This window comes from Cucurbita pepo, chromosome LG18, assembly GCF_002806865.2.
Source record: "Cucurbita pepo subsp. pepo cultivar mu-cu-16 chromosome LG18, ASM280686v2, whole genome shotgun sequence".
In the NCBI taxonomy this organism is placed as follows: domain Eukaryota; kingdom Viridiplantae; phylum Streptophyta; class Magnoliopsida; order Cucurbitales; family Cucurbitaceae; genus Cucurbita; species Cucurbita pepo.
The window spans coordinates 3,705,481-3,732,966 of NC_036655.1; the positions used below are offsets into that span (position 1 = coordinate 3,705,481).

The window sequence follows — 27,486 nt, forward strand, 5'->3', positions numbered from 1 at the left end:
GTCAAGACCGGAGCCTCCACCGCCACCTCCGCCTCAATTCTCCTCCTCCTCCTTCCCCTAGGGTTTCTCTGATTCCAATCCATTCAACATCGTCCTGCGTATGCTCGATTCTCATGGAGGTACTTCCATCCCCCAATTTTCTCTCGTCTTCACGTCTTTTGCTTCTTTCTTGTTTTTGTTGCTTTGACGTTTCTATTTTTTAAATTCTCTCTCTCTTCGATGAAGATTGTTCTTTCTTGGATTACTTTTTGTATTCTACCTACTTTTCATCATGTTTTTGGATTCCATTTTTCTCGACTGTTATTCGGATGATAAAGTGGATGTGGATGGATATATTCTGTTACTGGATTCTTTTTCTTTTCTTATCTTGTTGTTTTCATGGAGTAACAGATGTGGAGATGAGCAACTTATCTGTCTCTTTCTAGTGTGTTTGCCTCTTGAATCTGCTTTCTAGCTGTTTCTGTATGTAGTTCTTCCGATCTCTGTTTCTCTTCTCTTTGGTGCCGGATTATTGCTTTTAGCTCTGCAAATTTGTGTGTTTAAGCTATTTTGTTCTCGTTTGGATTGGCTGTATGTGCGTGATTTAATTCACTGGAAATGTATGCCGTATCTCCAAATTATACTTGATGGTAGTGTATATCATTTCCTTGTTTAGTTGTTTATAAGTCACGCACTAGATCATGTTTTTTTGTTTTGTTCATACAGTCTCCAACTATGGACGAAACAAAAAAATCTGAAGCGCATTTGACATCAGCTGCGGCTTTTGTCGAAGGTGGAATCCAGGATGCTTGTGATGATGCTTGCAGTATATGTCTAGAAAACTTCTGTGACAGTGATCCTTCAACGGTATTACTTATATTGTGATTTGATACTTAATGGGACGTCAGATGGTTTCTGTTCAACTTAGTCAGTTTCTATATTTTGTGCAGATGACCAGTTGCAAACATGAGTTTCATCTGCAGTGCGTTCTTGAATGGTATTTATTTATTTTTTTGCAATATCTGTTTGAGATATCAGATAAACTCGTGAGCACCTTGTGTTACTATTGATATGATAACAAAGACAGTGGAAGGATGTTTGGAGACTACCAAATACCTTCCTCTAATTGTGGCTTCTTTTTGTTTTTAAACAACACTTTTTGCTACTCTAAGTCCAATTGATACACCATTTTGCAACTACTGGGTATACTTGGGTATTCCATTTTTTATTTTGTATTTTTACGTCAATCAACAAAAAGTATCTTCTTTCCTTTTTCCTTTGAAAAGGAAAAAAGAACGATAGTGAGATTCTTGGATTTTGGAAGGTTTATTTAAACATCTTGCAAGTGGAATCTTACATATTTGATTTTTTAAACAGTGCTATAGAGAGGAATGCAATTTTGAAGGATTGTGCTAGGTTTTGAGGGGTTTAATCCTCAATAATGAATCTGGGTTTTTGAATTGTTCCGCTGATTAGTGTGCCAGACTTCCAGTGCATGATGGTGGTGATGGTAGTGTTCATAAGCTGTAAACTAGTTAGTAGTGTGGCTTACTTCTCTCATTGTTAGGACTCACATGTATTTAACATCCAGGTGATCACTTACAATGGATAGGATGGTGGAATTAGAAATTATGACATCTGTTTCATTTTGAGAATGATGTGTCGAGTTTTCTTATATCATCTCCAAAATATTGAGACAAGAGAGAAAAAGGTCCTTAGATCTCTTGCCTTGTGGGCGTTTTTCTTGGATGAGTTAAGATGTATCGACCCATGCCCAGGAATTGGAATCCTTATTCAGCACTTGATGGCCTCGACATTCCTCTGCATCCCCTATAACATAGTCATGTTTCTTACTTATTGCTTCTAAGAGTGAAGACTATCCCACAAACTAACACGAGTCTTTTCAACATGCTTTGTTCTCACTTACGTGCTCCCTAGGAATCAGGAGGTCACCCCAACATAGAATTGTTTCAAGTAAAGTACACTTAATTTTAGAGTTTCTATGATTGAGTCACCGAAAAAGGAAGGTGCACCGTTGGTATAGGTAGTAACTTTTAATTCTTTCCGGCCTTTTTTAGGCATCCTATCCTTAAGCTTGCTCTCATTCGGATGTGATCTCGGTTCATTCATAAACCCCTTGTTTACTCGGCTATCACATAAGAAAAGTTGAAAGCTAACTTTAAGAAATGCATATTGTAGTAAAGATTCTTGGATTTAACCATTTGCATGTGGTATTAATAATAATCATTCTTGGATATTAGTTTCTCATTAAAAAAAAAAAGAAAAAAAAGAAACTTGGATTTAACCAAATGCTTATGGGATTTTAACCCTTGGAATGGTACAGAATTGACAAACATTTGGCAGCTAGAAGATTTTGGGTACAAAAGTATTGTAGTTTATATGAGGATTAAAGCATATATGAATACGTTATATGTTGTTTTTTTCCATTCTCTTGCTAACTCTAGTTGATAAAAGACAGGCTCCCTGATGATCATTCCCGTAAATACCATCCTGGTGCTTTGAAGCTCATCTTGACATTCCTTTTGATGTGACCATATTAGGAAATTAAGTGCTAAATATCTTAGAAGACCCATTCAGCAAATATTTCTCTGCCTTTCGTTTTAAGTTATTAGCTTTGTCAATGTTTTTTTTTTTTTTTTTTTTGCAGTTGCCCAAGTCTTTTGAATGTTTATCTGTTTTCTTTTATGTGTGTTTGCATTTTTTTGCTGATTAGAGTTTGTTGCGTCTAATTTATTACAAGTTTGGACTGCAGTTGATCTCTAATATGTGTAAGTGATTTCAACATCTTGACTCTCAAATAAGGATTTATCTTCTAACGAAGAAAAGAAAAAGAGATTGTGGATAGTTGCCATAGTTGTTTGTGGATAGTGGAAGTCCAGATTTCGCTGCTCATTATTTAGTTATACATGCTCTCCGCTGATTACTAATAATTACTAAAAAATAGTTCTCATCTTCTGACTGCCTTGTACCGTATCCTTTAAGCTTGATCATTGGAAAAAGCTTCCTTCCTCGAGGATTGTTGGATCCTCATAACCACTTTTGTGACATTTCTTTTTGAAAAAAGTTCTCTGATAAGGACTTTCAACCATGGGACAATTACTCAATCTTATGGAACTCATCACAACCGCCACTGTTCTAATAGAGAAAACCTACTCTTGGATGTGTGATAGTCAGGGTCTTATAACCAAATCTCTATTGATTGGTTTACATGAGCGTCCTATATTTGGGTGAAATTTTTTTGCTTCCGCTTCTGATGCTCTCATTTCTTAATAAAAAAAAAAAAAGTTGGGCTTTTTGATAGCTTTCTCATGAAGCATTAGTACTTGGGACAAGATTCAGACGAGGCACCCCTGTGTTGTTGTTCTTCTTCTCCTTTTTTTTTTTTTTTTTAATTTGGGCATGGTCATACATGGAAGTGGAACAAAATAAATTGGTTTTGAGTTTGGTTGAGTTAACAAGAACTTGGAAAACCCAGGGACTCCTACCGCACTTTTTTCGACAAGATATACTGATTATTCATCTCATTTTGAATGGGTCATACACTTCCACTTGTGTTTTCAGTGGACCAAAGTAATCGACTGAATTGAATAACTTCCTAGACTTGCATCCAGACTTCTGACAGTCAACATTGGATTTAAACATCATCTTTTCAGTAAGCTTTGTCTTGCTCATATTTACATAAAAATACAGTAAACCAATTATCATTAGATAAAAGATCATTTAAACATGTTTCCTATTAGAATACCAAGCTATATTTAATCTCTTGGATTACATACTAATAACAGGTTTGCTTGGCTAGTTCATTATCTCTTTCTTGGGCTGCTTGGGTTGTGAGTTTGTTCCTATGGATCATATACTTTGTTACTGTTAGACTGAGGGGTTTTTCTTGTTTATTTATTTCTCTCATTCATTGTCCCATGATGCTTTATGATGATAGGGCTCAATTGGGGTTGATTTTCATTCGGTTCTATAGTTTGTAAGACATGAGAGTTTTCAGGGAAGGTTTAAAATGTCAAGTTCTTAGACTAGAGTTGAGGTGGTAATTTTTTCAAGTAGAAATGAATTGTTTTTCTCTGTAGGGTGGATGCTTTCTATAGCTTAGGTGATACGTATCCTTGACTAAAAGTTGCTTGATGAAGCAGTTGTTCTTTATTTCGTATAGTAAAAAATAATTTTTTCTTAAAATGTGATCAAATACTTCAATTAATGAGCTAAAATACCATTGGGATACATGAAAATATACTGATTTTTTTTTTAAAGAAAATGTCTCAACTGGTTTCGTTTTTTGTTTTTGAAAAATTTGATTGTTTTCTCCTATTTTTTTTACAATGATTTTCTTCTTTGTTAAGTAACTAAATTTAAGAAACAAAAAAGTTTTTAAAAACTATATATATATAGTTTAGTTTTCAAAATAATAATAATAATAAAAACCAAACATTTCTCTAAGAATTGTAAAAAACATAAAGAATTTGTAGTTGTATGACTACTTGTCGGATCTCAGTTGCACAATAAACCTTGCAATAAAGTTGTGTATTATTTCTACATTAAAAGGAAGTTTGCTCTGTTGAGGTTATGACCGGAATTTGAATTGGAAAGGTTCAAACATGTTTATTTTGTTCATTTAAATAGGTGTCAGAGAAGCTCCCAATGCCCTATGTGTTGGCAACCTATTAGTCTGAAGGATCCAACCAGGTTTATACAGATTTTATATTTTGTTTCAATTTTCATTTAATTTTACAAGCAGATGAAGGTAATATGAGGTGGTTCTGCAGCCAGGAGTTGCTCGAAGGTGTAGAACAAGAGAGAAGTTTTAGACTTAATCCAGCTAGAAACTCAACCATATTTCGCCATCCCACTCTTGGTGACTTCGAGTTACAGCATGTATGTAGCCAGTATGCTATTTAGCCTGATATCAGTGAATCATGGGCACTATAATCTAAGTTGGGGCACATTTTTTCTCAATGCAGCTACCAGCTGGTGCTAATGATGCTGATCTTGAAGAGCGTATACTCCAACACCTAGCTGCAGCAGCTGCCATGGGACGAGCACGCCATGGTGCTAGAAGGGAAGGCCACAGAAATCGGTCAGGAGTTCATGGCCGTCCCCAGTTCTTGGTGTTCTCTTCCCATCCCAATTCTTCGTCGACCTCTCCACCTCATGGTGACAATCGAGAGGGTGAAACAGCCCCAAGAATCATGGTAGCTGCTGTATCCCCACCTCCACCTGCAGGAGAAGAGTCCCCACAACTCAACACATCAGTATCTCCCATACAACCTGACCAGTCTTCTCCTTCCGTGCCTCAATCCAGTTTACATTCTTCTAGTCAACTCGGATCTCCTTCGAGGGATAGGTATTCGTCTATCATTGGATTTATAGAACATGCCATTGTATGCAGCCCTTAGAATCTATTAGTCATGAATTAATATTGTTTCCCCCCACCTTTCTTTGGAGATCTTCCAGTCAATGTCAAGATAGAGCTGGACCATCAGAATTACAATCATTCTCGGATTCGCTGAAGTCTCGATTTAATGCAATGTCAATGAGGTTTGTAATATGTCTTAATGGCCTTTATTTTCCAAGTGTAATTTCTGATTATTTCATTCTTTCATTCTTTCATGGCTTACAACATCTCTATCTTTCCTTCTATTTTTAGGTACAAAGATTCAATCACAAAGAGCACAAAAGGTTGGAGGGAAAAATTGTTCTCCCGCAACACTTCAATGTCAGATATTGGCTCTGAAGTTAAAAGAGAGGTCAATGCAGGGATAGAAACGGTATCGCGCATGATGGAACGTCTCGAAACAAGAGATGCTAGAAAAAGTAGCAGTCCTGAGTCCAGTAATGCAGGGGATAATAGCTCAGTTTCAGAATCAATTAACAGACAGATACCAGAGAATGGAGGAAACAATCGTTTGAATGACACAAATGAAGAAGGGCCACGCCGACCTGCAGAATCCAGTTCAAGTTGAACAGTCGCAGAATTGGCTTCACTCAAAAGCTCACATCTTATAAAAGGTGACTACTGCAATTAATTGTTTTACCTCTTCCATATGTACAAGAAATGCATGGAGTTGACGGATGTTTTAAAATTTGAAGGGAAAAAAAGAAAAAAAAAAGAGAAACTTCAAAATATTTACAAAAGTGTCTCAAGTTTTAGTTTATTTTATGATTAGTTAGAGTATATTTATATATTAGTCAGTATATCATTTAAACTTGTAATAAAATAGCTTATTTACTCGTAAGTTAAAAGGCCATATTCTGCCTTTTCCCATCTATCAAGTTGTGGTAGGCTTCTTCACCTTTACTACCATAGGATAGTGTTATGTGAGATCCCACGTCGGTTGGAGAGGGGAATGAAACATTCAAGTGTGTGGAAACCTTTTCCTAACAGGCTCGTTTTAAAAGTTTTGAGAGGGAGCACTTTAAGAACATTGAGGGGAAGTCCTTGAAGGGAGAGCCTAAAAAAGAAAATATCTATTAGCGGTAGGCTTGGGTTCTTACAAATGGTATCAGAGCTAGACACCGGGCGGTGTGCCGCGAGAATGTTGGGCTCCCAAGGGGGTGGATTGTGAGATCCATTGGGCTCCCAAGGGGGTGGATTGTGAGATCCCACATCGGTTGAAGAGGGGGAATGAAACATTCCTTATAAGGGTGTGGAAACGTGGAAACCTCTCGTGCGTTTTAAAACCCTTGAGTGAAAGTCTTTGAAGGAAAAGCCCAACAAAGACAATATCTACTAGTCGTGAGTTTGAAAAAACTTATATATTGTACGAATTTATAGGTTAGGTTAGGCCATTGTTGGAGACGAGTCGGAGAGATTCGGGTCCGGTCTTGAATGATTGTTGGGACTTGGAAGGAATAGTATATGCAGGTTTCTTCTGACTGAAGTGAAATTGTGGCAACTACCAGTGAGTTGAATCATTGCTGTCATTAGGTTTCACAGTAGAGAAGGGTCTTTTGCTTGTGCGATGGATGATTGTGAAAAAGACAATAGGAGACAGTGAATGCCGGACTTCGATCCAAATGAACCGTTCCCTTTTACTATTTATATTAGGATGTGTTCGGGAGTGTCTAGTGTTCGACGTTGAAATGATTAAAACCACTCTTTTATTTTCAAAATTACTTCAAAACATGTTTTTTAGTCATTCAAAATCAATTTTAACATTAAATTGATTTTGATTTTGAATGATTAAAAACATGTTTCCGATGACTCGAGAAGGTTGGCTCATGTTTTGAGCAAATACAAATATTCTTTTGTTTCTAAAAAAATGGGCTCTCGTATTCAACCTTCGATGAACATCGGGAAGTTTGAGATTCATCCTAGCTGCTTTTTATGTATGGTTGAAACATACTTTTTGTCTCGTCAAAAGATTACAAACATGAGAAGGTCAAAAGATTACAAACATAAGAAGTGATTTTAAAAAATTAAAATTTCGATAAATTTTTATTCTTGGGTTATTATTATTTTTTTTTTCATTTTAGGATTACTTAGATTCTATTTAAAATTATCTCAAAATTTTCTCGACCAATATAAATTTAACGGTTTTGGTTGATATAAATATTAATTTTGAAATTTACTTATTCAATTTCTGACCTATAATTTATTTTTTTGTACTGCATGATAATTTCTAAAATCGAGTTTTAGGCCGTTAAATTAAACATAATTTAAGAATAATTGACCTCTCTTTTTTGTTCGGTCGAAAGTTTATATTCTCATCCTTTTACGTGTAATAATAATAATAATAATAAATTAGACAATTTTGCAAATAATTATATATATATATATATATATATATATATATATATATATAATTTTCCAAATAATTGTTTTGAATTAAATAAGAGTGGAAATTTAAATAAAACATCAATGATTGACAAAAAGCAAAACAAAAACAAGAAAGAATTCATTTAATTGGGCATCCAAAGTTTGAAGATTTATTATCATATTTATTCATGTCATTTCTAAACGGTCAAATCTACCCTTGCATTAATGGCAATCTACTTCTTTGTCAAGGGCTATTTCGGTCATTTTGATTGGCTGGTTGGTGAAGTCAAGCAACCTATGACCTTCAACAGAAACAGAGCCACCGACAAAACCCGGCCAACCACAGCCTCACAAACTCCCTATTTCCAATTAATTATTTTTGGCAAAAAAAAAAAAAAAAAAAAAATCTTAATTTATATTTTAGAATTTGCATGTGTTAGCCCCTACAACTTTGTAAAATTTCTAATTGGTCCTTCAATTCTTATGTAATTAGTAATTGGCTTACTCGACGTGTTCAAAAATTTCTGGATCCTATCTTTTTATTTGTAGGTCGTTTATGTCAAGTGCAGCTATCGCGTGATTTGAAATCGAAATTAATCATAATTTTGAACCCGTTCTTCTCATCACTGCTCTTAGCTGAGATAAGCGATCTAATGCTTTAAGTTAAAATCAACTCGACTCCATCATACATATTTTGGTTGGAGAGTGGAACGGAACATTCATTATTAAGGTGTGGAAACCTCTCCCTAGTAGACGCGTTCTAAAACTGTAAGATTGACTACGATTTGTAACGGGTCAAAATGGATGATATCTATTGGCGGTGAGCTTGAGCTATTACAAATGACATTAGAGCTAAATATTAGGTGGTGTGTCAATGAGGATACTGGCCCCAAAAGGGGTGGATTGTGAGATTCTATATTAGTGGGTGAGGAGAACGAAACGTTATTTAATAGGGTGAGCTTGAGCTATTACAAATGATATCAGAACTAGACATCAGGTGATATGCCAACGAGTATGCTGGACCCTAAAAGGGGTGGATTGTGAGATCCCGTATTAGTGGGAGAGAGGAACGAAACATTCATTATTAAGGTGTGGAAACCTCTTCCTAGTAGATGCGTTCTAAGACGGTAAGACTGACGACGATATGTAACAGGTCAAAGTAGACAATATCTACTGGCGGTGAGCTTAAGCTATTACAAATGACACCAGAGCTAGACACCAGGTCGTGTGCCAGCGGCGAGGATGCTTGTTTCATGTCACATTCTTACCTAAAGAGGCATGATTTTATGTATTTATGTGTGCTTGTTTCATGTCACATTCTTACCTAAAGAGAGATTGAATATTATTTTCATGCTTGAACTTTCATTCATTAATTAAGTTTTTTAACGGATTAAAATTTGAATAACCTCAATTATATTATATCCCATTTTGAGGGTCGGGATGATCAGCTACTGAGGTTGAGACACGAATTCAAAAATTATTATATGGCACACTGATCAATCGAGAATGTTACTTATAATTCAAGTAGGGCTCGAGTGCTCATCTTGAAAGATCGAAATTAGACGAACAACCTAGAGTTAGTGAACCAAAATGCTTATTAGAAGTGTGCACGGGTTGGGTTGGAAAAATCTTTTGAACCAACTTGAAAATTTGAATTTGTTGAGTTGGTGATCCGAATAACTAGAATAGAGTTCATAACCCAATTCTCTATTTTCGAGTTGGGTTAAGTCGTCGGGTTGTTTTCTTTTATTTAAAAAAAAAAAAANAACTTTGTAAAATTTCTAATTGGTCCTTCAATTCTTATGTAATTAGTAATTGGCTTACTCGACGTGTTCAAAAATTTCTGGATCCTATCTTTTTATTTGTAGGTCGTTTATGTCAAGTGCAGCTATCGCGTGATTTGAAATCGAAATTAATCATAATTTTGAACCCGTTCTTCTCATCACTGCTCTTAGCTGAGATAAGCGATCTAATGCTTTAAGTTAAAATCAACTCGACTCCATCATACATATTTTGGTTGGAGAGTGGAACGGAACATTCATTATTAAGGTGTGGAAACCTCTCCCTAGTAGACGCGTTCTAAAACTGTAAGATTGACTACGATTTGTAACGGGTCAAAATGGATGATATCTATTGGCGGTGAGCTTGAGCTATTACAAATGACATTAGAGCTAAATATTAGGTGGTGTGTCAATGAGGATACTGGCCCCAAAAGGGGTGGATTGTGAGATTCTATATTAGTGGGTGAGGAGAACGAAACGTTATTTAATAGGGTGAGCTTGAGCTATTACAAATGATATCAGAACTAGACATCAGGTGATATGCCAACGAGTATGCTGGACCCTAAAAGGGGTGGATTGTGAGATCCCGTATTAGTGGGAGAGAGGAACGAAACATTCATTATTAAGGTGTGGAAACCTCTTCCTAGTAGATGCGTTCTAAGACGGTAAGACTGACGACGATATGTAACAGGTCAAAGTAGACAATATCTACTGGCGGTGAGCTTAAGCTATTACAAATGACACCAGAGCTAGACACCAGGTCGTGTGCCAGCGGCGAGGATGCTTGTTTCATGTCACATTCTTACCTAAAGAGGCATGATTTTATGTATTTATGTGTGCTTGTTTCATGTCACATTCTTACCTAAAGAGAGATTGAATATTATTTTCATGCTTGAACTTTCATTCATTAATTAAGTTTTTTAACGGATTAAAATTTGAATAACCTCAATTATATTATATCCCATTTTGAGGGTCGGGATGATCAGCTACTGAGGTTGAGACACGAATTCAAAAATTATTATATGGCACACTGATCAATCGAGAATGTTACTTATAATTCAAGTAGGGCTCGAGTGCTCATCTTGAAAGATCGAAATTAGACGAACAACCTAGAGTTAGTGAACCAAAATGCTTATTAGAAGTGTGCACGGGTTGGGTTGGAAAAATCTTTTGAACCAACTTGAAAATTTGAATTTGTTGAGTTGGTGATCCGAATAACTAGAATAGAGTTCATAACCCAATTCTCTATTTTCGAGTTGGGTTAAGTCGTCGGGTTGTTTTCTTTTATTTAAAAAAAAAAAAATCATATTTATCTACCGTACATGTTATATTAATAATTAAAATTTCATAAAATTCAAATATCAAACGTCCACAAGTTACAATACATCATTAACATCAATTGTAAAAGTCAAATATTATTAATTTTCGTAATAATCTTAAAAGGAGGATAAGGTTGAGTTGGGTTGAATTTTATCTTAAAGTTGGTCGAGTTGACCCAACCAAAAAAAATAACAACCTATGAATCGACCCAAAATTTTTATTTTCCAAAAAAAAAATATATATTTTCAAAATCTTTTCTTGATTATTTAGAGAATGACACGTGTNGAGCTATTACAAATGATATCAGAACTAGACATCAGGTGATATGCCAACGAGTATGCTGGACCCTAAAAGGGGTGGATTGTGAGATCCCGTATTAGTGGGAGAGAGGAACGAAACATTCATTATTAAGGTGTGGAAACCTCTTCCTAGTAGATGCGTTCTAAGACGGTAAGACTGACGACGATATGTAACAGGTCAAAGTAGACAATATCTACTGGCGGTGAGCTTAAGCTATTACAAATGACACCAGAGCTAGACACCAGGTCGTGTGCCAGCGGCGAGGATGCTTGTTTCATGTCACATTCTTACCTAAAGAGGCATGATTTTATGTATTTATGTGTGCTTGTTTCATGTCACATTCTTACCTAAAGAGAGATTGAATATTATTTTCATGCTTGAACTTTCATTCATTAATTAAGTTTTTTAACGGATTAAAATTTGAATAACCTCAATTATATTATATCCCATTTTGAGGGTCGGGATGATCAGCTACTGAGGTTGAGACACGAATTCAAAAATTATTATATGGCACACTGATCAATCGAGAATGTTACTTATAATTCAAGTAGGGCTCGAGTGCTCATCTTGAAAGATCGAAATTAGACGAACAACCTAGAGTTAGTGAACCAAAATGCTTATTAGAAGTGTGCACGGGTTGGGTTGGAAAAATCTTTTGAACCAACTTGAAAATTTGAATTTGTTGAGTTGGTGATCCGAATAACTAGAATAGAGTTCATAACCCAATTCTCTATTTTCGAGTTGGGTTAAGTCGTCGGGTTGTTTTCTTTTATTTAAAAAAAAAAAAATCATATTTATCTACCGTACATGTTATATTAATAATTAAAATTTCATAAAATTCAAATATCAAACGTCCACAAGTTACAATACATCATTAACATCAATTGTAAAAGTCAAATATTATTAATTTTCGTAATAATCTTAAAAGGAGGATAAGGTTGAGTTGGGTTGAATTTTATCTTAAAGTTGGTCGAGTTGACCCAACCAAAAAAAATAACAACCTATGAATCGACCCAAAATTTTTATTTTCCAAAAAAAAAATATATATTTTCAAAATCTTTTCTTGATTATTTAGAGAATGACACGTGTCCTTTCCTAGAATAATTATTTATGTTTAATAATATATTAGAATAACTTCTAGAAGAAATATTTTTTAAAAAATAAAATCACTTTTTCTATATCCTATTTAAAATGTGTTTAATTAATATATATTTTTTTTACTGATCATAGTGGATCAAAAATATTTTTTAATCTTAATAAATACAAATCTTTTAAAATGCGCTCGTATAATATTTTATCGGGTGAAGGTTATTTAATTTATATAGAAATAATAGAAAAAGACGACTATATCGAAGAAAATAAGGCACTTCGATGATATTTTTCGTTCAAATTGTCAAACCCAACCGATATGATGAAACTAAAACATTATTTAATATGTCGACATAAATAATAAAAAAAAAACTATTTTTTAAATTTTATTAAAATTACTATATTGTGTCGGTATCCAAAGAGCATTATATTAAATTTTTGACATTACTTAAAAGTCAACCGATAATTTTACTATATTGTAAAAAAAAAAAAAAAGTATGCAACGTAATTTATTTAACGTGAATATAATATAAATAATAGTCATTTTATCGGGTTGAAAAATATAAAATGTTTAATTTTTATTTTTATTTTAATTTTTTTTTTAATAATTTTCTAGAATTTATAATTGAAGTCGATATTTCATATATATATATATAAATAATGGAAGATATTGTTGATAGATATTTGATTTGAGCACTCACTAAAATAAAAGAAAAAATATGGTCAAATGAGGAAAGAGGAGTGCCCCACTGTGAGCTGTCGGAAGCTTCTAGGATCGCCTACACCCAGTTCTACTTCTTACCATTTTTATATCCAATAAACACTTGCCACGTGTGCCAAATCTATTTGCCCATTGCCGACATTTCCTTTGGCCACTCCACCACGTTTTCCGACACACAAACTATTTTTGCGTGTTTTTTTTTGTTTCGCCCGCCAAAATAAATAAATAAATACCATTAAAAAAATAGCTAAAATTAAATTAAATTATAATAAACAAAGCTTTTTTAGCCTGCATTTTGTATTAATAATATCATTTATTTTAATTCCAATTACTTGATGAAATATTTTAGTTATGTATAGTCTTTCAAACGTTTACTTCTCTCAAGTGAATGAGTCTCGACGTGGTGTCGGGGGACTTGCGTCGGTCGTGCTTCGCTCTCTTGCTATAATGCTCGTTTATTCTTCATTTTCAGCTCCTCTCTCTATCGAGCCTTTTGAATGTCATTCTTTTTTAAAATATTGCATTATAAATAAAACGAGAGATATATGTTGTTGTCTAATTAATTGTTTATTTTTTATATTGACCCATTTGAACATAACTCAATACATAAATATATACGACCTTAAACTTAAATTGTTTTCAATTTGGTCAAATCTCACTGTTGTCCCGATAACTATGATTATAAATTTTTTTAATGGTCCATGTTTGGGATAACCCATCATTCCAACACGAGTCTTTTCAAGATACTTTATAAAAAAATTACATAACATAAATTAAGAAAATGAAAGTGCACCTGATTGATATATTGATATATGTAGTAACCTTTAGTTTTTTAAAATCTTTCTTAGTCATTCTATTTTTAAGATTGCTCTCATTCAGACTGTTTATTCATGTATCTTTCATTTACTCGGGTGTCAGTTTTTTTTTAATTTTATAATATTTGATTTTTTTCGAGTAAGGAGTAATTAAACTTTGGACCTAAAAAAACAAAAATATTTTAATTTAGGGGAGAATAATTTAACAAAATAAATTTGGTGGATGCGACCATTTGTTGGTTGAAATTGATTTAATGACTTTCCACCTTATTTATTTAATTATTTATTTATTTTGCATTTAATATAAATTAGGATTTTAGGTAATTTCGTAATTCAACTAAAAATTTCACTCTTAATTTGTACGATAATAAAAATAAATGGTACTTTTAATTAATACGGAATATATATATTATAAAATTATAAAATAAGCTCTGAAAAATAAATAAATAAATAAATAAAAAGGAATAAAGAACCCACGAAAAAGAATTGCAATCACAAGCTATCACACTGGCTTTACCTTCTCCCTCTAGAAGGAAGCTTTTTCCTCTTTTGTTCGCCGGAGCCCGCCGCATTCTCCGGCCGCAATCCGCCATGGGTTCGACCGTCTCCGATGCGTTTCAGTTCTACTTCATATGCGTTTCTCTCCTTCTTTTCTTTGGAATTTCCTCTGCGTCGCCGGAATATTCGAAGCCTCGCCTGTCGTCTCCTTCCGCGAATTCCTCTGGCCAGATTAACTCCAACTCGGTTCTCGTGGCTTTACTGGACTCGCATTATACTGAGCTTGCGGAGCTGATTGAGAAGGCTTTGCTGTTGCAGAATCTAGAAGATGCTGTTGGAAATCATAATTTGACTATTTTTGCGCCGCGAAATGAAGCTTTGGAGCGCGATCTTGACCCTGAGTTCAAGCGGTTTCTTCTCGAGCCGCGGAATTTGAAGTCGCTTCAGACGCTGTTGAAGTTTCATGTCATTCCGTCTCGGATTGGATCGGGCGAGTGGCCGAGGAATGCGGAGTCGATTCGTCACCAGACGCTTTCCAATCATGTCCTCCGATTGACTCACCACCGCACGGGAGAACGAACCGTCGATCTCGCTAAGGTTATTCAAGCCGACGCCATTACTCGGCCCGACGGCGTCATCCACGGGATCGAGAGGCTGCTCATTCCTCGGTCCGTACAGGATGATTTCAACCGCCGACGGAATCTTCAGGCAATAACCGCCGTGAAACCGGAAGGAGCACCAGAAGTCGATCCGAGGACTCACCGTTTGAAGAAGCCGGCTCCACCAGCCGAACCGGGCTCTCCCCCGGCCCTACCGATATACGACGCATTGGCTCCAGGTCCGTCGCTGGCTCCGGCTCCCGCGCCGGGACCAGGCGGTCCTCACCACCACTTCAACGGGGAGCGGCAAGTGAAAGATTTCATTCACACTCTTCTACACTACGGCGGTTACAACGAAATGGCGGACATATTAGTGAATCTAACGTCCTTAGCCACGGAAATGGGGCGGTTAGTTTCAGAGGGCTATGTGTTGACCGTTTTGGCGCCGAACGACGAGGCGATGGCGAAACTGACGACGGACCAACTGAGCGAGCCTGGGGCACCGGAACAAATCATGTACTACCATTTGATTCCAGAGTATCAGACGGAGGAGAGTATGTACAATGCGGTTCGCCGATTTGGAAAAGTCCGATACGACACTTTAAGACTGCCGCATAAAGTGGTTGCGCAAGAGGCCGACGGTTCAGTCAAGTTTGGACAGGGAGATGGCTCGGCATACTTGTTCGACCCTGACATTTACACCGACGGCCGTATCTCAGTGCAGGGGATTGACGGAGTTCTGTTCCCGCTGGAGGAAACGGAAGCGAAACTGTCGGCAAAAACAGTTCAACACGTGAAGGTAGTGGCCAAGCCAAGGAGAGGTACGTGAAAAGTTAAATTTCAGCATCTTTTCGTTTTACAATACATTTTCCTTGCATCAATTGTTAGATTTGTTAGTGTAGCGTCGGTTTCCATGGCGGTTCCTAGGTCTAATTGTCTGATTCCGGTGGCCGGCTTAGACGCCGGATTGATTAGGGATTCTACTGATAAATTGGGGCAATTTTTTCGGTGTTGAGAAGGTGTATAGTGAAATTCACTCATTGGAATTGCTTGGGAAGTGGGGATTTGATGGCAAAGTTTGATCCGTTGAGATGGGCCTTTTCTGAAACGGATTTTCTGGTTCAACTTTACTTTTGATGAAAGATATCGAGTTTCTTCAATGGGTTTGCTTGGAATCTGTCTGGATAATCTTATGAAAACTAAAATTCAAATTAAAATCTTCCTTAGGGTTCTTTGCAAGGGGAAGAGGAAAAATTAGCTCGACTTAAAGACACTATGAACAAAAAATTTCACTAAGATCATCTTCTATTTTGTATTATTCTTTGAATTCTTGTGATAATTATATGCATGTGGGTTTTGTTTGTTTTTATGTACATTAGATTGGAATTATCATGGCGTGGCTGTTGAGTTATCAAAATCACCAAATGACTAGAAAATTAATTAAGAAGTTCTTTTCCTCTCTTAATTGTTTTTAATATAAGGTAAAAAAGTGATTAGGAGAAAAGAAGTATGAGGACAACAGAAATAATTAATTGGGTTGGTGAACTCAGAATATCTTATGGGTTTTCTAAGGAATGGGGCCCTTTGAAGAGAAAAACATTTAAAACAACAGCTGGTGGAGGAAAGAAAATGCTCGTCCTTTGCCCATTAAGCTTCCTTTTACATATTATTCCTCTTGAACTAAAATATTGTTGGCGTCTTCATAAGTTTTAGATTTAATTATTCTTATTTTATTTTGATCTCTTAGCATTCATTCATTGAATTTTATATAAAAGTTCTTTCTACTAAATCATTTAGCATAAACTTAGCATCGCACTCATCTGTTTTGTTTTGTTTTTTCTGCAGTTTGTAATTAAACAAACATTTAAAATTTGAGGCCTTATTTTAGTTTTGATTTTCATATTTCATACAGAAATTAGAATTCATAGTCAATTTTTTAAAACAAAAACAAGCTTTTCTTTTCAAAACTCAACTTTATTATGAATCTAAGTTCAGAAAGTAGATAATAAACCAAAGGAACTCATATTTTTGTAATGTTTATAAATTTAATTGTGAAAAACTAAAAAAATAAATGGTTATTAAACAGGCATGTAAAAATTTGGAGGCTGTAAATAGAATTTAAAATTGTTCTTCTGTTTCTGTTATTACAATGGCAGGGAAGTTGCTTGAAGTGGCATGTCGGATGCTAGGCTATGTGCCAGCAAGGACACTGAACCTCTAAAGGAGGTGGATTGAGAGATCCCACCTTGGTTGGATAGAGAACGAAGCATTCTTTAAATGAGTGTGGAAACCTCTCACTAGCAAACGCGTTTTAAAAACCTTGAGGGGAATCCAGGAAGGAAAAGGTCGAAGATGACAATATCTACTAGCGTTGGCTTGAACAATTACAAATGGTATAAGAGCCAGGCACTAGGCGATGTGCGAGCAAGGACACTAGGCCTCCAAGGGGTGGATTGTGAGATCCCACATTAGTTGGATAGAATAACGAAACATTCCTTATATGGGTGTGGAAACCTCTCACCAGCAAACACGTTTTAAAAACTTTGAGAAAAAGTCTGGAACTACTAGTGGTGGGTTCGAATAAACTTACGTCTTGTCGAATGCCAAGTGAGATGTTGGATTTTGTTCCATAAAGCAAGGGTTTGCTGCATAGCTTAACTGCAGCATGCAATTCCTTAAGATGACTCCATTTTGGTTCCCTAATTAAACCTTAAAAAAAAAAAAAAAAAACACCCCCCCCTCCTCCAAGAGACAGGTTTTTTTCTTTCTCTCTTTTACTCATTTCTTGCTGGTCTTCTATAAGGTAAAGGGATATTAAATTGGGATCTGCATTGAAAGGATTACTTATTAAAGAATATAAGGCTCAATACATTGAAGAAGACAGCTATAGTTTAGGCATGTGCTTTCAATGTGCTTTCAATATGAATTCAAGTTCCTTAACCCTAAAGTTGAACTAAAAAAAAGAATACCTAAAACCTAAACCACTTCGTATTGTTATTTATTTATTATGAAAATGTAATGGTCTAAGCTCACCGCTAGTAGATATTGTCCGCTTTGGCCCGTTACATTTGATGTTAGCCTCACGATTTTAAAACGTGTTTATTAGGGAGAAGTTTCTACACCTTTGTAAGGAATGTTTTGTTCCCTTCTCCAAGCGATGTGGGATCTCACAATCTCACAATCTACTAGCATAGCAGACATAGTGTTACAAATGGTATTAGAGTCAGATACCAGGCAATAGGCCAGCGAGGACGCTGGACCCCCAAAGGCGTGGATTGGGAGATTGTGAGATCTCACATCGGTTGGAGAGGGAAATGAAACATTCCTTATAAAAATGTGAAAACTTCTCTCAGTAGATGCGTTTTAAAACTGTGAGGCTGACAGCGATACGTAACGGGCCAAAACGGACAATATTTGTGATTAGTAGGTTTGGGCTATTACGGGAAATTGGTTTTGTGAGACAATAGGAGGTGGAATGCAATTTCATTAATAGAGATATTCTCGTTTGTTGACACAGATGCAGAAATGTTGTTCATGAAGATGTAGCCCTCCTTTAATGGGTAAACTTGGGATGATCTCCATCCCCTTTTTTCTCTCCTTTTTTTTTTCCATTATTTTCATGTGAGCTTCAGTAAAGAAAAGAAAATCCACTGTGAATTTCAATCCTCAGCTATACTATTCAGTACATAACTGTATTTTTTTCCTTAGATTTTTTTTTTCTTTTTTTTTTCTCTTTATAATTTAGTGTTCTTATGTTGATGAGTGCTTAAGGTGGTTGAAATGGGCAAAAACATAGATGGGGTGGAACGTCTTGTTGTGTATTATTCCCCCACTGCATAATAAATTTGATAGCTGAAATTTGTGCAACACAATAAAGCTGTATTTTCCCTCTTCTATCACTCTTATCATCACATTAATCTTTACTTTGCGTACACGTTCCCTTTTTAACTTTATTTAAATTATTCAAAGTATGGACAGCAAATAAAGCAGCCAATTTTTTTTTNCAGCTTTGTAGTGATAGTTAATTGAATTATGAAGTAAAAGTTATAATGTTCACAATGCTTCTCGTTTTCATGTACAAACGATTATTTTGGTTTTTAAAAATACAAGATCGAAGTGAACTAAAGTACATGAAAGGCTTTTTTTTTTATTTTTTTTATTTTAAGAGTTGGGTCAAAAGAATATTGTAATGTTATTCTTACTGATCTTTTGAGGACCTTTATACTTTTTTTATTTTGTTTTGGTAAATCCCACTTAAAAAGATGCTATAATATGAGATTCCAGATCGGGAACGAAATATTCTGTATAGAAATCGAGAAAAAAGCAAGTCAATATTTGTTAGTGGTAGGCTTGAACTTCTACACTACATGTCTCTCTAAAATGTTTGCCTCGTTTTGTCACACTCTCCTTGTGCTCGTCATGTTGATTGCTCATCTCCCTTGCAGCAACGTTATATGTTGTACCTCCACCTCGCTCCTCACCTTCACACAACAATGTCATCACAACGAACAACCTATCGCACGACATCCTTTCGTCTGCTCTTTCTCTTTTTGGTTTTAATCCCTAGGTTCTTCCTCTTAGGTTCATGAACCCAATAAGACAAGTAGAACTAAACTGGTTGGTTGTGTCCAAGTAATCATTTGTTCGATTCTTCTTTTGCAAAAACTTAATGATTTGGTTCAATTCTTGATTGAGCACAAAATTGACACACAAATAATTCTTTCCAACAGGACAGATGTATGATTCCATTATGGACCAATAATGGATGCTTTAGACCTTAACACCCACGATTCAAGGTACTCGGTAAAGATGGCTACATTCCTAACCAGCTTGCAAATGAATCAATCATTTCCAGAAGATATTGGGGGAAAAAACAATAAGGGATACAGTCCTTTTCTCAACTTGGGTTGGAAGAGTTCAGCACAAAACAAACCAATCAACCATTGAATTTCAACAAAGTTGCACATTCATTTTTATTTTAAATGGGAGCGGCGTGGTACCTGCTTCAACTGCAACTCGGAGTTTAAAAATGTCCCTCATTCTTGTTTCTCCACCACTCCATAAACTTAACTTGTGCCCCCATGGTGTCCACCCTGTAAAGTTGATACCAATGATTTGCGATCTCATGGCCAAAAGTCCAACCGAATACACCTCCCGCCAGTAACGACAGCCCAGCGCCTGTCATAACACATCTATGGCATAAGCACGCCAGTATTTACAAGCACTTTATGCATCTTTATACATAGAACAACACATGCTCATGGTCAACGTTTCAACACATGCTTATCATGTCTTTTGGTTTGCTCTGATGCAGATTTAAACATAGAAAGAGATACTCAAGTTCTGGACATATAAAGCCAGCTCCTCAACTCTTTTAGGACTGGACTCAAGAATTTGAGCCTTGAGGTTCTCAGGATTCTACCACAGGACATTAAACGTTTCAACTTTAGACGCTAATCAAAATATCACCCTATTAAGTAAATCAGGAATTATTTTAGGCGAGTATATGTTCATGTCAACCAACCCCACGACCTATTTGAGTTGTGTGCATAGTATAGTATTTTGCAAGGTTCTAGCCAGTGAAAATAAAAATGTGCTCCATTGGTTGAAAAAGACATTGGACTTGTATAGAAATGGAACTAATGAAAGGAATGTGAATTGATGAGAAGCTAAGTAGAAAGACAAGGCAGTTGAATACCATGTAAACTTCTCGAGTATTTCCATGCAACACCGGCAGTTGATACAGCTCCAATAACAGTTCCTCTAAGACCAAAGTTCACAGCTTCTCTGGCAGTCTTCAACTGAAAAAGAACAGTAAGCAGCTAATGAATGAGGAAGAATCTAAAAGCATGTACAAGAACTCTCAATCACAGAAAGTTGAGGTATCTGCCTTCGCCATCCTGCTATGTTGGAAAAATGTGAAACAAAATGACAACCATTCTTACCCCGCCAGTCTTAAGGACATATGCTGCTTAAGCAATTATTGATATTTCATCCCGAAGAACGTGTAACAGGCCAAGTAGTAGAACTTAAGAAGGCAAGGGAGATCATATAATGAATCCATGATCGAATTATTAAACATTACAGGCAGTATCATAATGTAGATACTAACTGACAATAAACTGGAGATTACAATATGATAGTAGAAATAAAATGCATCAATTTGATAGTAGAAATGATAACATTCCAATAACGATTAATGGAAAACAAAAGAAAGATGAATTTCCTTCAAGTAATTTCAGAGCAATACAGCACGAGAAGGGGAGGGAGACGAGGCATACAACATTGTAACTTAAGCCATTGTGCATCAACAATCCTCGGGCTAGGAAGCGTCAGATTATCCCAAATTCAAAAGGAAAAACAACTCTATTACCTAATCTCCAGAGAAGAAAGTTGATATGAATCCAACATCTGATCACGTGCATGTACCCAAAGGACCGATTACAAGAAGCAAGGTTAAGAAGATTCAAGAGGCCTAACATTGCATCTTCAAAAGCTAGCTAGTGTACCGGTTGAAACAAAGACTTTTGAGCCCAAAAATCTTTATAGCATTAGCATATCAAATCAAGAAGATAATGGAGTGGCTGATATAAACGGATCACATCTAATTTCAGATTTAGCAATCTAATAATAAATCTCAAGTTGGAAATGTTCGCCCTCAAAGCTGCAGGATCAAGATATAGAAAAATCCAGATGAGATCATCCGAAACACAAACTGGCATGCATCGATCAAGAAAACAAAGTAATAAAACAAACGAGAGATATGTGCATACTACCAGAGAACAGAAGGAATGAAGCAAAGAACACAGTAAAAGAAGACGAACAAATACGAAACAAACGGAAAGAAATTGATCCGCGGCTCCAGGGAGCTCCATCTCCAAGCAGAAACACGCAATGGCAGAACAGAACAGAACTCACAAGCACCAAGTAAAAGGAGTAAAACAAAAGAAAAGTGAAGGATGAATTACAGCGGGGCCATGGACGGGGTTGAAATCAATAAATTCCTCGACATCGGAGCTAGACCATGGAGGAAGTGGCTTGTCGCGCTGGACGAATGGAGAATAGTTGTCGAGGATCGAAAATCTCTCCGACCAAAATTCCTTGTAATCTTCCCAGTGCTTCCTGAAGAAGGATTGAGACGACGAATCTTCCATAACTTTTCCGGCGAAAAACAGATTAGGAATGAGATTTCAGTAACCAAATCCGATTGAAAACAGAATCCTTTAGCTGTTCTTGCTCTGCAATCTCGTTCTTCAGAGCTCGTCTTGTTTCGTGACGAAAATGAAGATCGTTTAATGGCTGCAATGGTTTTGGGCCAACAAAAGGCCCAATAGAAAAGCCTACCATTTCGGCCCATATAATACCCATTACAAAATTTTAAAAATTACTCCCAATAAATTGGAAAAGGAAATCCAAAAACCTAACTTTTTTTTTTTTTTTTTTTTTTTTTTTTTTTTTTTNATTAAAATTCTAACCTCTAATCGATGACTGAAAAAATTAAAAATTATGAGATTAATCAATTGAAATTTGGTCGGATTAAGACATTTTTTCAACTCAAACTGTAACCGCTCAAGCCCACAAACTAGTAGATATTGTCTGACTCAAATAGCTTAAGCTTACAGCCGGGAGATATTGCCCTTTTTGGGCAACTCAAGTCCTAGTAGATATTGTCCGACTGAAATTGTAATAGCTCAAGCCCACAGCTAGTAGATATTGTCCGACTCAAACTATAACAGCTCAAGTCCACATCAAGTAGATATTGTCCAACTTAAACTGTAACCGCTCAAGCCTACAGGTAGTAGATATTGTCCTCGTTGGGCAACTCAAGCCCACAGCTAGTAGATATTGTCCTCCTCAAACTATAATAGCTCAAGCCCACAGCTAGTAGATATTGTATTCTTTGGGCAGCTCAAGCCCACTGCTAGTAGATATTGTCGACTCAAACTATAACCGCTCAAGCCAACAGCTAGTAGATATTGTCAAACTCAAACGGTAACAATTAACAATTCAAACCCACAGTTAGTAGATATTGTCCTCCTTGGGCAGCTAAAGCCCACAACTGGGCTTCCAAAATTTTAAAACGCATCTAGGGAGAGATTTCCAACCCTCGTAAAAAGATGTGGGATCTCACCATCCACCCTCAGGGCCCAACGCCCATTTGTAGCCTTGTAATGTATTTCTAAATAAAAATATATATTTTTTTAATTTATAATAAATTCAGGTTCGATTCAGTTCATCCCAATCTAGTTTTAACCGAACCCAATAAACTTACTAAACAGGTTGAGTTGATCGCGGAAATCGAAGATCTCTTCATTTGTCACAAGAAACATTGATATGATTAGAACAAAGATTTTATGTACATTTTAGAAGGAAAGAATAACAAATATTTGTATCATATTTTCTCAACAAATGAATAGAATAATTAGGAATCAACTGTCTGTGTATTACTTTGGTGCATCATGTCAACTGCCCTACACACCCTTGGGCTCAGCATACTGGCGATCCGAGGCGAGCATTGAATTTCGGACCGAGCAGCCACCATTCTTGGCGACAAGCTCACCTGCTCCATTGCTCGGAGCTGAAGCTCGACGGGATAGTCTCGAACGCACCCGATTCGGGGACCTGCACCTGTTGTCCATTTGCAGGATAGCTGCCTTCCCAGTTGGTATGATTTGGTTTCTTTGTGTGAGTTTATTCTTTTCAGTATTGATTCATCTGGGATGATCTCTACTTCACAACTTCTATTCTCCTCTTCTAACTTATTTTCCATCTCGAGTTTCTCGATCAGGTTACCTCGATCTGGTATGTGAAGATTGGTTAGTTTTCTACTCAGGTTGATCGACCTCTTTGGCTCGAACAGCTTGGCAGTCGACATGATCGAGTTCTTGCCAGTCGTTTCTTCAGCAATGAGCTCTGCTATGTCGTCGTCTCGACCACCACTCAACTTTTGAACCCAATCTTCCTCGGTTGAGCCGAATCGAACATGGTGACTGTTCTTTGGCATTTGTTGTCCGTTGTCTTCTTCATCATCTGGACTCATCTGAGTTTAACCAAACAAACAAAAACCATGTCAATCTATGCATTGATTTCATTAGAAAAAGAACATCTTAGAGGTTTATTTTCCAATTCTTACCTTTACATCAGTGAGGTTGACATTGTTTTCTGTAAGGAAAGAGATGAATTCCTGAAAGTTTTCTTTCGTGGGACGGTAATGTCCGCTATGAGGCCAAACTGCCTGTTCAAAAGACGGTGAATCTTCGTTAAATGAACGTTTTTAAGGTTGAAGATAAGTAATATACATGGTAGAACTCACGAGAGGAAACAAAGAACGAAAATCCTATAAGCTCTATGACTTGTAACTTTAGGGAAACAAAGAACGAAGAACAAAGAACGAAGAATGAAGAACGAAGATAAGCTATTTACATGGTAAGAACTCACGAGGGAAACAAAGAACGAATATTCTACGAGTTCTATGACTTGTACCCTTAGGGAACCGAAGCACGAAGAACGAAGATAAGCTATTTAGGAGCTCACGAGGGAAACGAAGAACAAAAACTCTACAAGCTCTATGACTTGTACCTTCAGGGAAACGAAGAACGAAGAACGAAGAACGAAGAACGAAGAACGAAGACAAGCTATTTACATGGTAGGAACTCATGAGGGAAACGAAGAACGAAAATTCTACAATCTCTATGACTTATACCTTTAGGATCCCATTTTCGACAACCAATCTTCCAGCAGCGGACGTGGCTCCTCCGGCCAAGAAACTCGAATGCTGAAACATACCCTTCTGTTTCTTGCCAACGTACAACGCTTTAGAGGTGCTGAGAACAAATATCCACTTCACGTGCTTATCGACTCCGGTCGTGTCAAGGAGCTCCCTCGATAGCTTATACATGAACTTCCCATCTTCCACAACAACTTCATAAGCCATTCTTTCCAGCTGAAAGAAAAACATATGGATGATTCAACATTCCATATATAACACAAATTACGCAAATAAATAACGTTTCGACTCGGGTTTTAAGGACTCACCGGACCCAAGTACTTGATACACTGCTGTTGAAGTTTCGATCTCGGGCACTGTTCAACAAGATTCACTTCCTTTCCTTCTCCTATATCCAACCTGTTTAACTCGAAACTTTTAGTTTCTCGAAAACCCGAGTTCTAGTAATGATGCTTCAAAATTTAGATCAAAGAATGTTTACCAATAGAAAAAGGGTTGTCCACTCTGACAATGAAGCCATTTAGCATAATAGAATTGTAAGTTATGGCCATATCGATGTCGTGGATCGATCTGTCGAAAGAAATAGACATAACAATTAGCGATGCCGAGTTGGGGACCGAAAACAGGAACTATGTAACAATCTATGTCTCGAATTCGATATACTTACAGCTTCAAGCCAGTGCTGTAAAGCAAGCTTTTGACCTTTGTCGTTTTTGGACAAGCCTTTTCCGACCTGTAATGATGTTTTATGACATATGGTTAGAAACTTTCGAGGTGTTCGTAGGTTCATGACAAGAGCTGATAAAAACATGTCGAAGTTTACCTTGGCAGCTTTGGTTCTAGCTCGAGCCCACCGCGAAATGGCAGTCTCGTGTTTCTCTATGTCGAAAAACGATATCGAGCTCCTCTTGAGCTCAGCGAAATCCAAGAGTTTCCACCTGAAACAAAGACAACAATTGTGAACAAGCTCAATATAGATCTATTTAGATCAAGAATAAAGACACAAGCAAGAACACACACCAACTCTGCTCTACAAGAACGGCACAATCTGCTAGCTTTCTCCTGGTTCTGAAACTTTTATAAACTTTCTGCAATTTCATGGCAGCCATGTGCTTCGAATTCGTCGTCGTTTTGATCTCATCACGATCACGACACTCCGATCTAGGAGATTGAATCTCCATCTCTTTGCTCTTTGGACTATCAGCTACAACAAGCAAGTTTTCCTCTAGTGATACCATCTTCTCCAACTCTCTACGTTTGAAGCTAACGGATATTTCTAATGTCATCTTCCCCGAACCGACCGATTTCATTACCATAGGCTCCAAATCTCTACTATTGAAACTGATGGATCGAACCGGAGTTTTTACTTCGTCGTCTCCGAAACTGATGGATTTCACAGTGATGGATTCTAAACCATTTTCCACATCAATGTATTTAGCCAAAGGGCAGGAAAAGAAAGCCCCCATTCCAGCAAAGTTCAGCAAGAACTAGATTATGAACACTATTCCTGTATCGACAAGAATCCACCCAGAAATGAGAATGAAAAACATAACACAATCAAAGGGTTTTCTCTTGATCTTCAAATCCAAGAACAATACACATGAACAGCAAACAAACAAGCATAGTTCCATTAAAACCAGAACAAATTGGCGGCTAGAACCATAGATCTATAGAATAAGTCAGGAACAGAAAAATACCCAAATCTTAATGATCCAAACAACCTTCAAAACCAAGAAAACAACCACAATCTAAGATCAAAGAGCAAAAAAAAAACAGGAAAACAGAGCAATATGAACAGACCCATTTCCAGAAATCAAAATCCATGTAGAATCTAGCAGTACATTGCCACAAAGATCAGTAAAACAGAGAAATGGAAGTGCCCATTTCATCAGAAAAGCACAAAAATCGAAGAAGAAGCATTGAAGATCTACATAATAAGTCATGAACAGAACACCCATTTCGTTTAAAGAAAAACCCAGATTCTTAATGATCCAAACAACCATCAAAACCAAGAAAACAGCCAACATCTAAGATCAAAGAACAAAAAACACAGGAAAACAGAGCAATATGAACAGACCCATTTCCAGAAATCAAAATCCATACAGAATCTAGCAGTACATTGCCACAAAGATCAGTGAAACAGAGAAATGGAAGTGCCAATTTCATCAGAGAAGCACAAAAATCGAAGAAGAAGCATTGAAGATCTACAGAATAACTATTTTGTTCAAAGAAAAACCCAGATTCTTAATGAGCCAAACAACCACAATCTAAGAACAAAGAACAAAGAACAAAAAAAAAACAAGAAAACAGAGCAATATAAACAAACCCATTTCCAGAAATCAAAATCCATATAGAATCTAGCATTACATTACCAAAAACATCAGCAAAACAGAGAAATGGAAGTGCCCATTTCATCAGAAAACCACAAAAAATGGAAGAAAAAGCCATTGAAGGAGGGATTTACCTCAATCAGTGACAAGTTTAGGGGTTTAGGTATTGGATTGGTGAAGAAAGTAAGCGAATGAGTAAGATTCGAAAAGGGAAATGGTAAGAGGATTTGAGAAAGGCGATGAGTTTGGGGTTATAAAGGGAAGTGAAAAGAGAAGGCGGAAGCAGGGAGTGAAAGAGACAATTCCACCGGGGCAGAGTAGAAAAGCGAGGACGGCGAGGACGCGACTTTCCAACCAAATTGTACTCTCACCAAAACCATATTTTAAATTCTTAAATTCTTGGAATAAAAGTCAATTCATATCTTGCTTTTTCCCTTTTTTTCAATATTTCTTTTTATTTATTTATTTATTTATTTATTTATTTATATATAATTCTCTCTCTTATTAATTTTTTTTTTTTTTTACTTTTTAAAATTAAAAT

The 27,486-nt window shown here is 36.4% G+C and overlaps 4 protein-coding genes across 7 annotated transcripts; 2 read left to right on the forward strand and 2 right to left on the reverse strand.

Moving 5' to 3' along the window:
• Positions 1–2: 2 nt before the first annotated feature.
• LOC111780407 (E3 ubiquitin-protein ligase RHF2A-like) lies at positions 3–6,273 on the forward strand. Of its 4 annotated transcripts, none has more exons than XM_023660790.1 (8): positions 3–119; positions 706–846; positions 930–976; positions 4,630–4,692; positions 4,773–4,881; positions 4,968–5,350; positions 5,452–5,544; positions 5,654–6,273. In XM_023660790.1, the coding sequence occupies exons 1-8, from the start codon at positions 114–116 to the stop codon at positions 5,967–5,969; spliced, it is 1,158 nt and encodes a 385-aa protein (XP_023516558.1). In that variant the 5' UTR covers positions 3–113; the 3' UTR covers positions 5,970–6,273. The 4 variants fall into 4 exon arrangements, with proteins under 4 accessions (XP_023516558.1, XP_023516560.1, XP_023516561.1 ...); XM_023660792.1 differs by having other exon boundaries at positions 5,461–5,544; XM_023660793.1 differs by lacking the exon at positions 3–119 and adding an exon at positions 227–462.
• A 7,985-nt stretch (positions 6,274–14,258) lies between these two features.
• Positions 14,259–17,109, forward strand: LOC111780523 (fasciclin-like arabinogalactan protein 15). Its single transcript, XM_023660948.1, has 2 exons — positions 14,259–15,709; positions 17,045–17,109. The coding sequence occupies exons 1-2, from the start codon at positions 14,383–14,385 to the stop codon at positions 17,107–17,109; spliced, it is 1,392 nt and encodes a 463-aa protein (XP_023516716.1). The 5' UTR covers positions 14,259–14,382.
• Positions 17,110–19,613: 2,504 nt separating this feature from the next.
• LOC111779580 (succinate dehydrogenase subunit 6, mitochondrial-like) lies at positions 19,614–22,151 on the reverse strand. The gene is made up of 3 exons (XM_023659646.1): positions 21,857–22,151; positions 20,587–20,689; positions 19,614–20,066 (listed from the first exon to the last, which is right to left on the reverse strand). The coding sequence occupies exons 1-3, from the start codon at positions 22,040–22,042 to the stop codon at positions 19,912–19,914; spliced, it is 444 nt and encodes a 147-aa protein (XP_023515414.1). The 5' UTR covers positions 22,043–22,151; the 3' UTR covers positions 19,614–19,911.
• Positions 22,152–23,290: 1,139 nt separating this feature from the next.
• LOC111780406 (IQ domain-containing protein IQM2-like) lies at positions 23,291–27,197 on the reverse strand. The gene is made up of 9 exons (XM_023660789.1): positions 27,080–27,197; positions 25,636–26,122; positions 25,439–25,553; positions 25,283–25,348; positions 25,097–25,185; positions 24,924–25,014; positions 24,592–24,831; positions 24,022–24,123; positions 23,291–23,928 (listed from the first exon to the last, which is right to left on the reverse strand). The coding sequence occupies exons 2-9, from the start codon at positions 26,079–26,081 to the stop codon at positions 23,311–23,313; spliced, it is 1,767 nt and encodes a 588-aa protein (XP_023516557.1). The 5' UTR covers positions 26,082–26,122; positions 27,080–27,197; the 3' UTR covers positions 23,291–23,310.
• Positions 27,198–27,486: the final 289 nt, after the last annotated feature.

Excerpts from the sequence above, each read along its gene's own strand:
- LOC111780407 (XM_023660790.1), top strand. Across the intron at positions 4,693-4,772 it reads AGTCTGAAGGATCCAACCAG|CCAGGAGTTGCTCGAAGGTG; the intron begins GTTTATACAGAT and ends GTGGTTCTGCAG. Across the intron at positions 5,545-5,653 it reads TTTAATGCAATGTCAATGAG|GTACAAAGATTCAATCACAA; the intron begins GTTTGTAATATG and ends TTCTATTTTTAG.
- LOC111780523 (XM_023660948.1), top strand. The coding sequence starts at position 14,383 with ATGGGTTCGACCGTCTCCGATGCGTTTCAGTTCTACTTCATATGCGTT. Across the intron at positions 15,710-17,044 it reads AGTGGCCAAGCCAAGGAGAG|GGAAGTTGCTTGAAGTGGCA; the intron begins GTACGTGAAAAG and ends TTACAATGGCAG.
- LOC111779580 (XM_023659646.1), bottom strand. The coding sequence starts at position 22,042 with ATGGAAGATTCGTCGTCTCAATCCTTCTTCAGGAAGCACTGGGAAGAT. Across the intron at positions 20,690-21,856 it reads ACCCCGTCCATGGCCCCGCT|TTGAAGACTGCCAGAGAAGC; the intron begins GTAATTCATCCT and ends GTTCTTTTTCAG. Across the intron at positions 20,067-20,586 it reads ATACTCGAGAAGTTTACATG|GCGCTGGGCTGTCGTTACTG; the intron begins GTATTCAACTGC and ends GTGTTATGACAG.
- LOC111780406 (XM_023660789.1), bottom strand. The coding sequence starts at position 26,081 with ATGGGGGCTTTCTTTTCCTGCCCTTTGGCTAAATACATTGATGTGGAA. Across the intron at positions 25,349-25,438 it reads CTAGAACCAAAGCTGCCAAG|GTCGGAAAAGGCTTGTCCAA; the intron begins GTAAACTTCGAC and ends ACATCATTACAG. Across the intron at positions 25,015-25,096 it reads GGACAACCCTTTTTCTATTG|GTTGGATATAGGAGAAGGAA; the intron begins GTAAACATTCTT and ends CGAGTTAAACAG.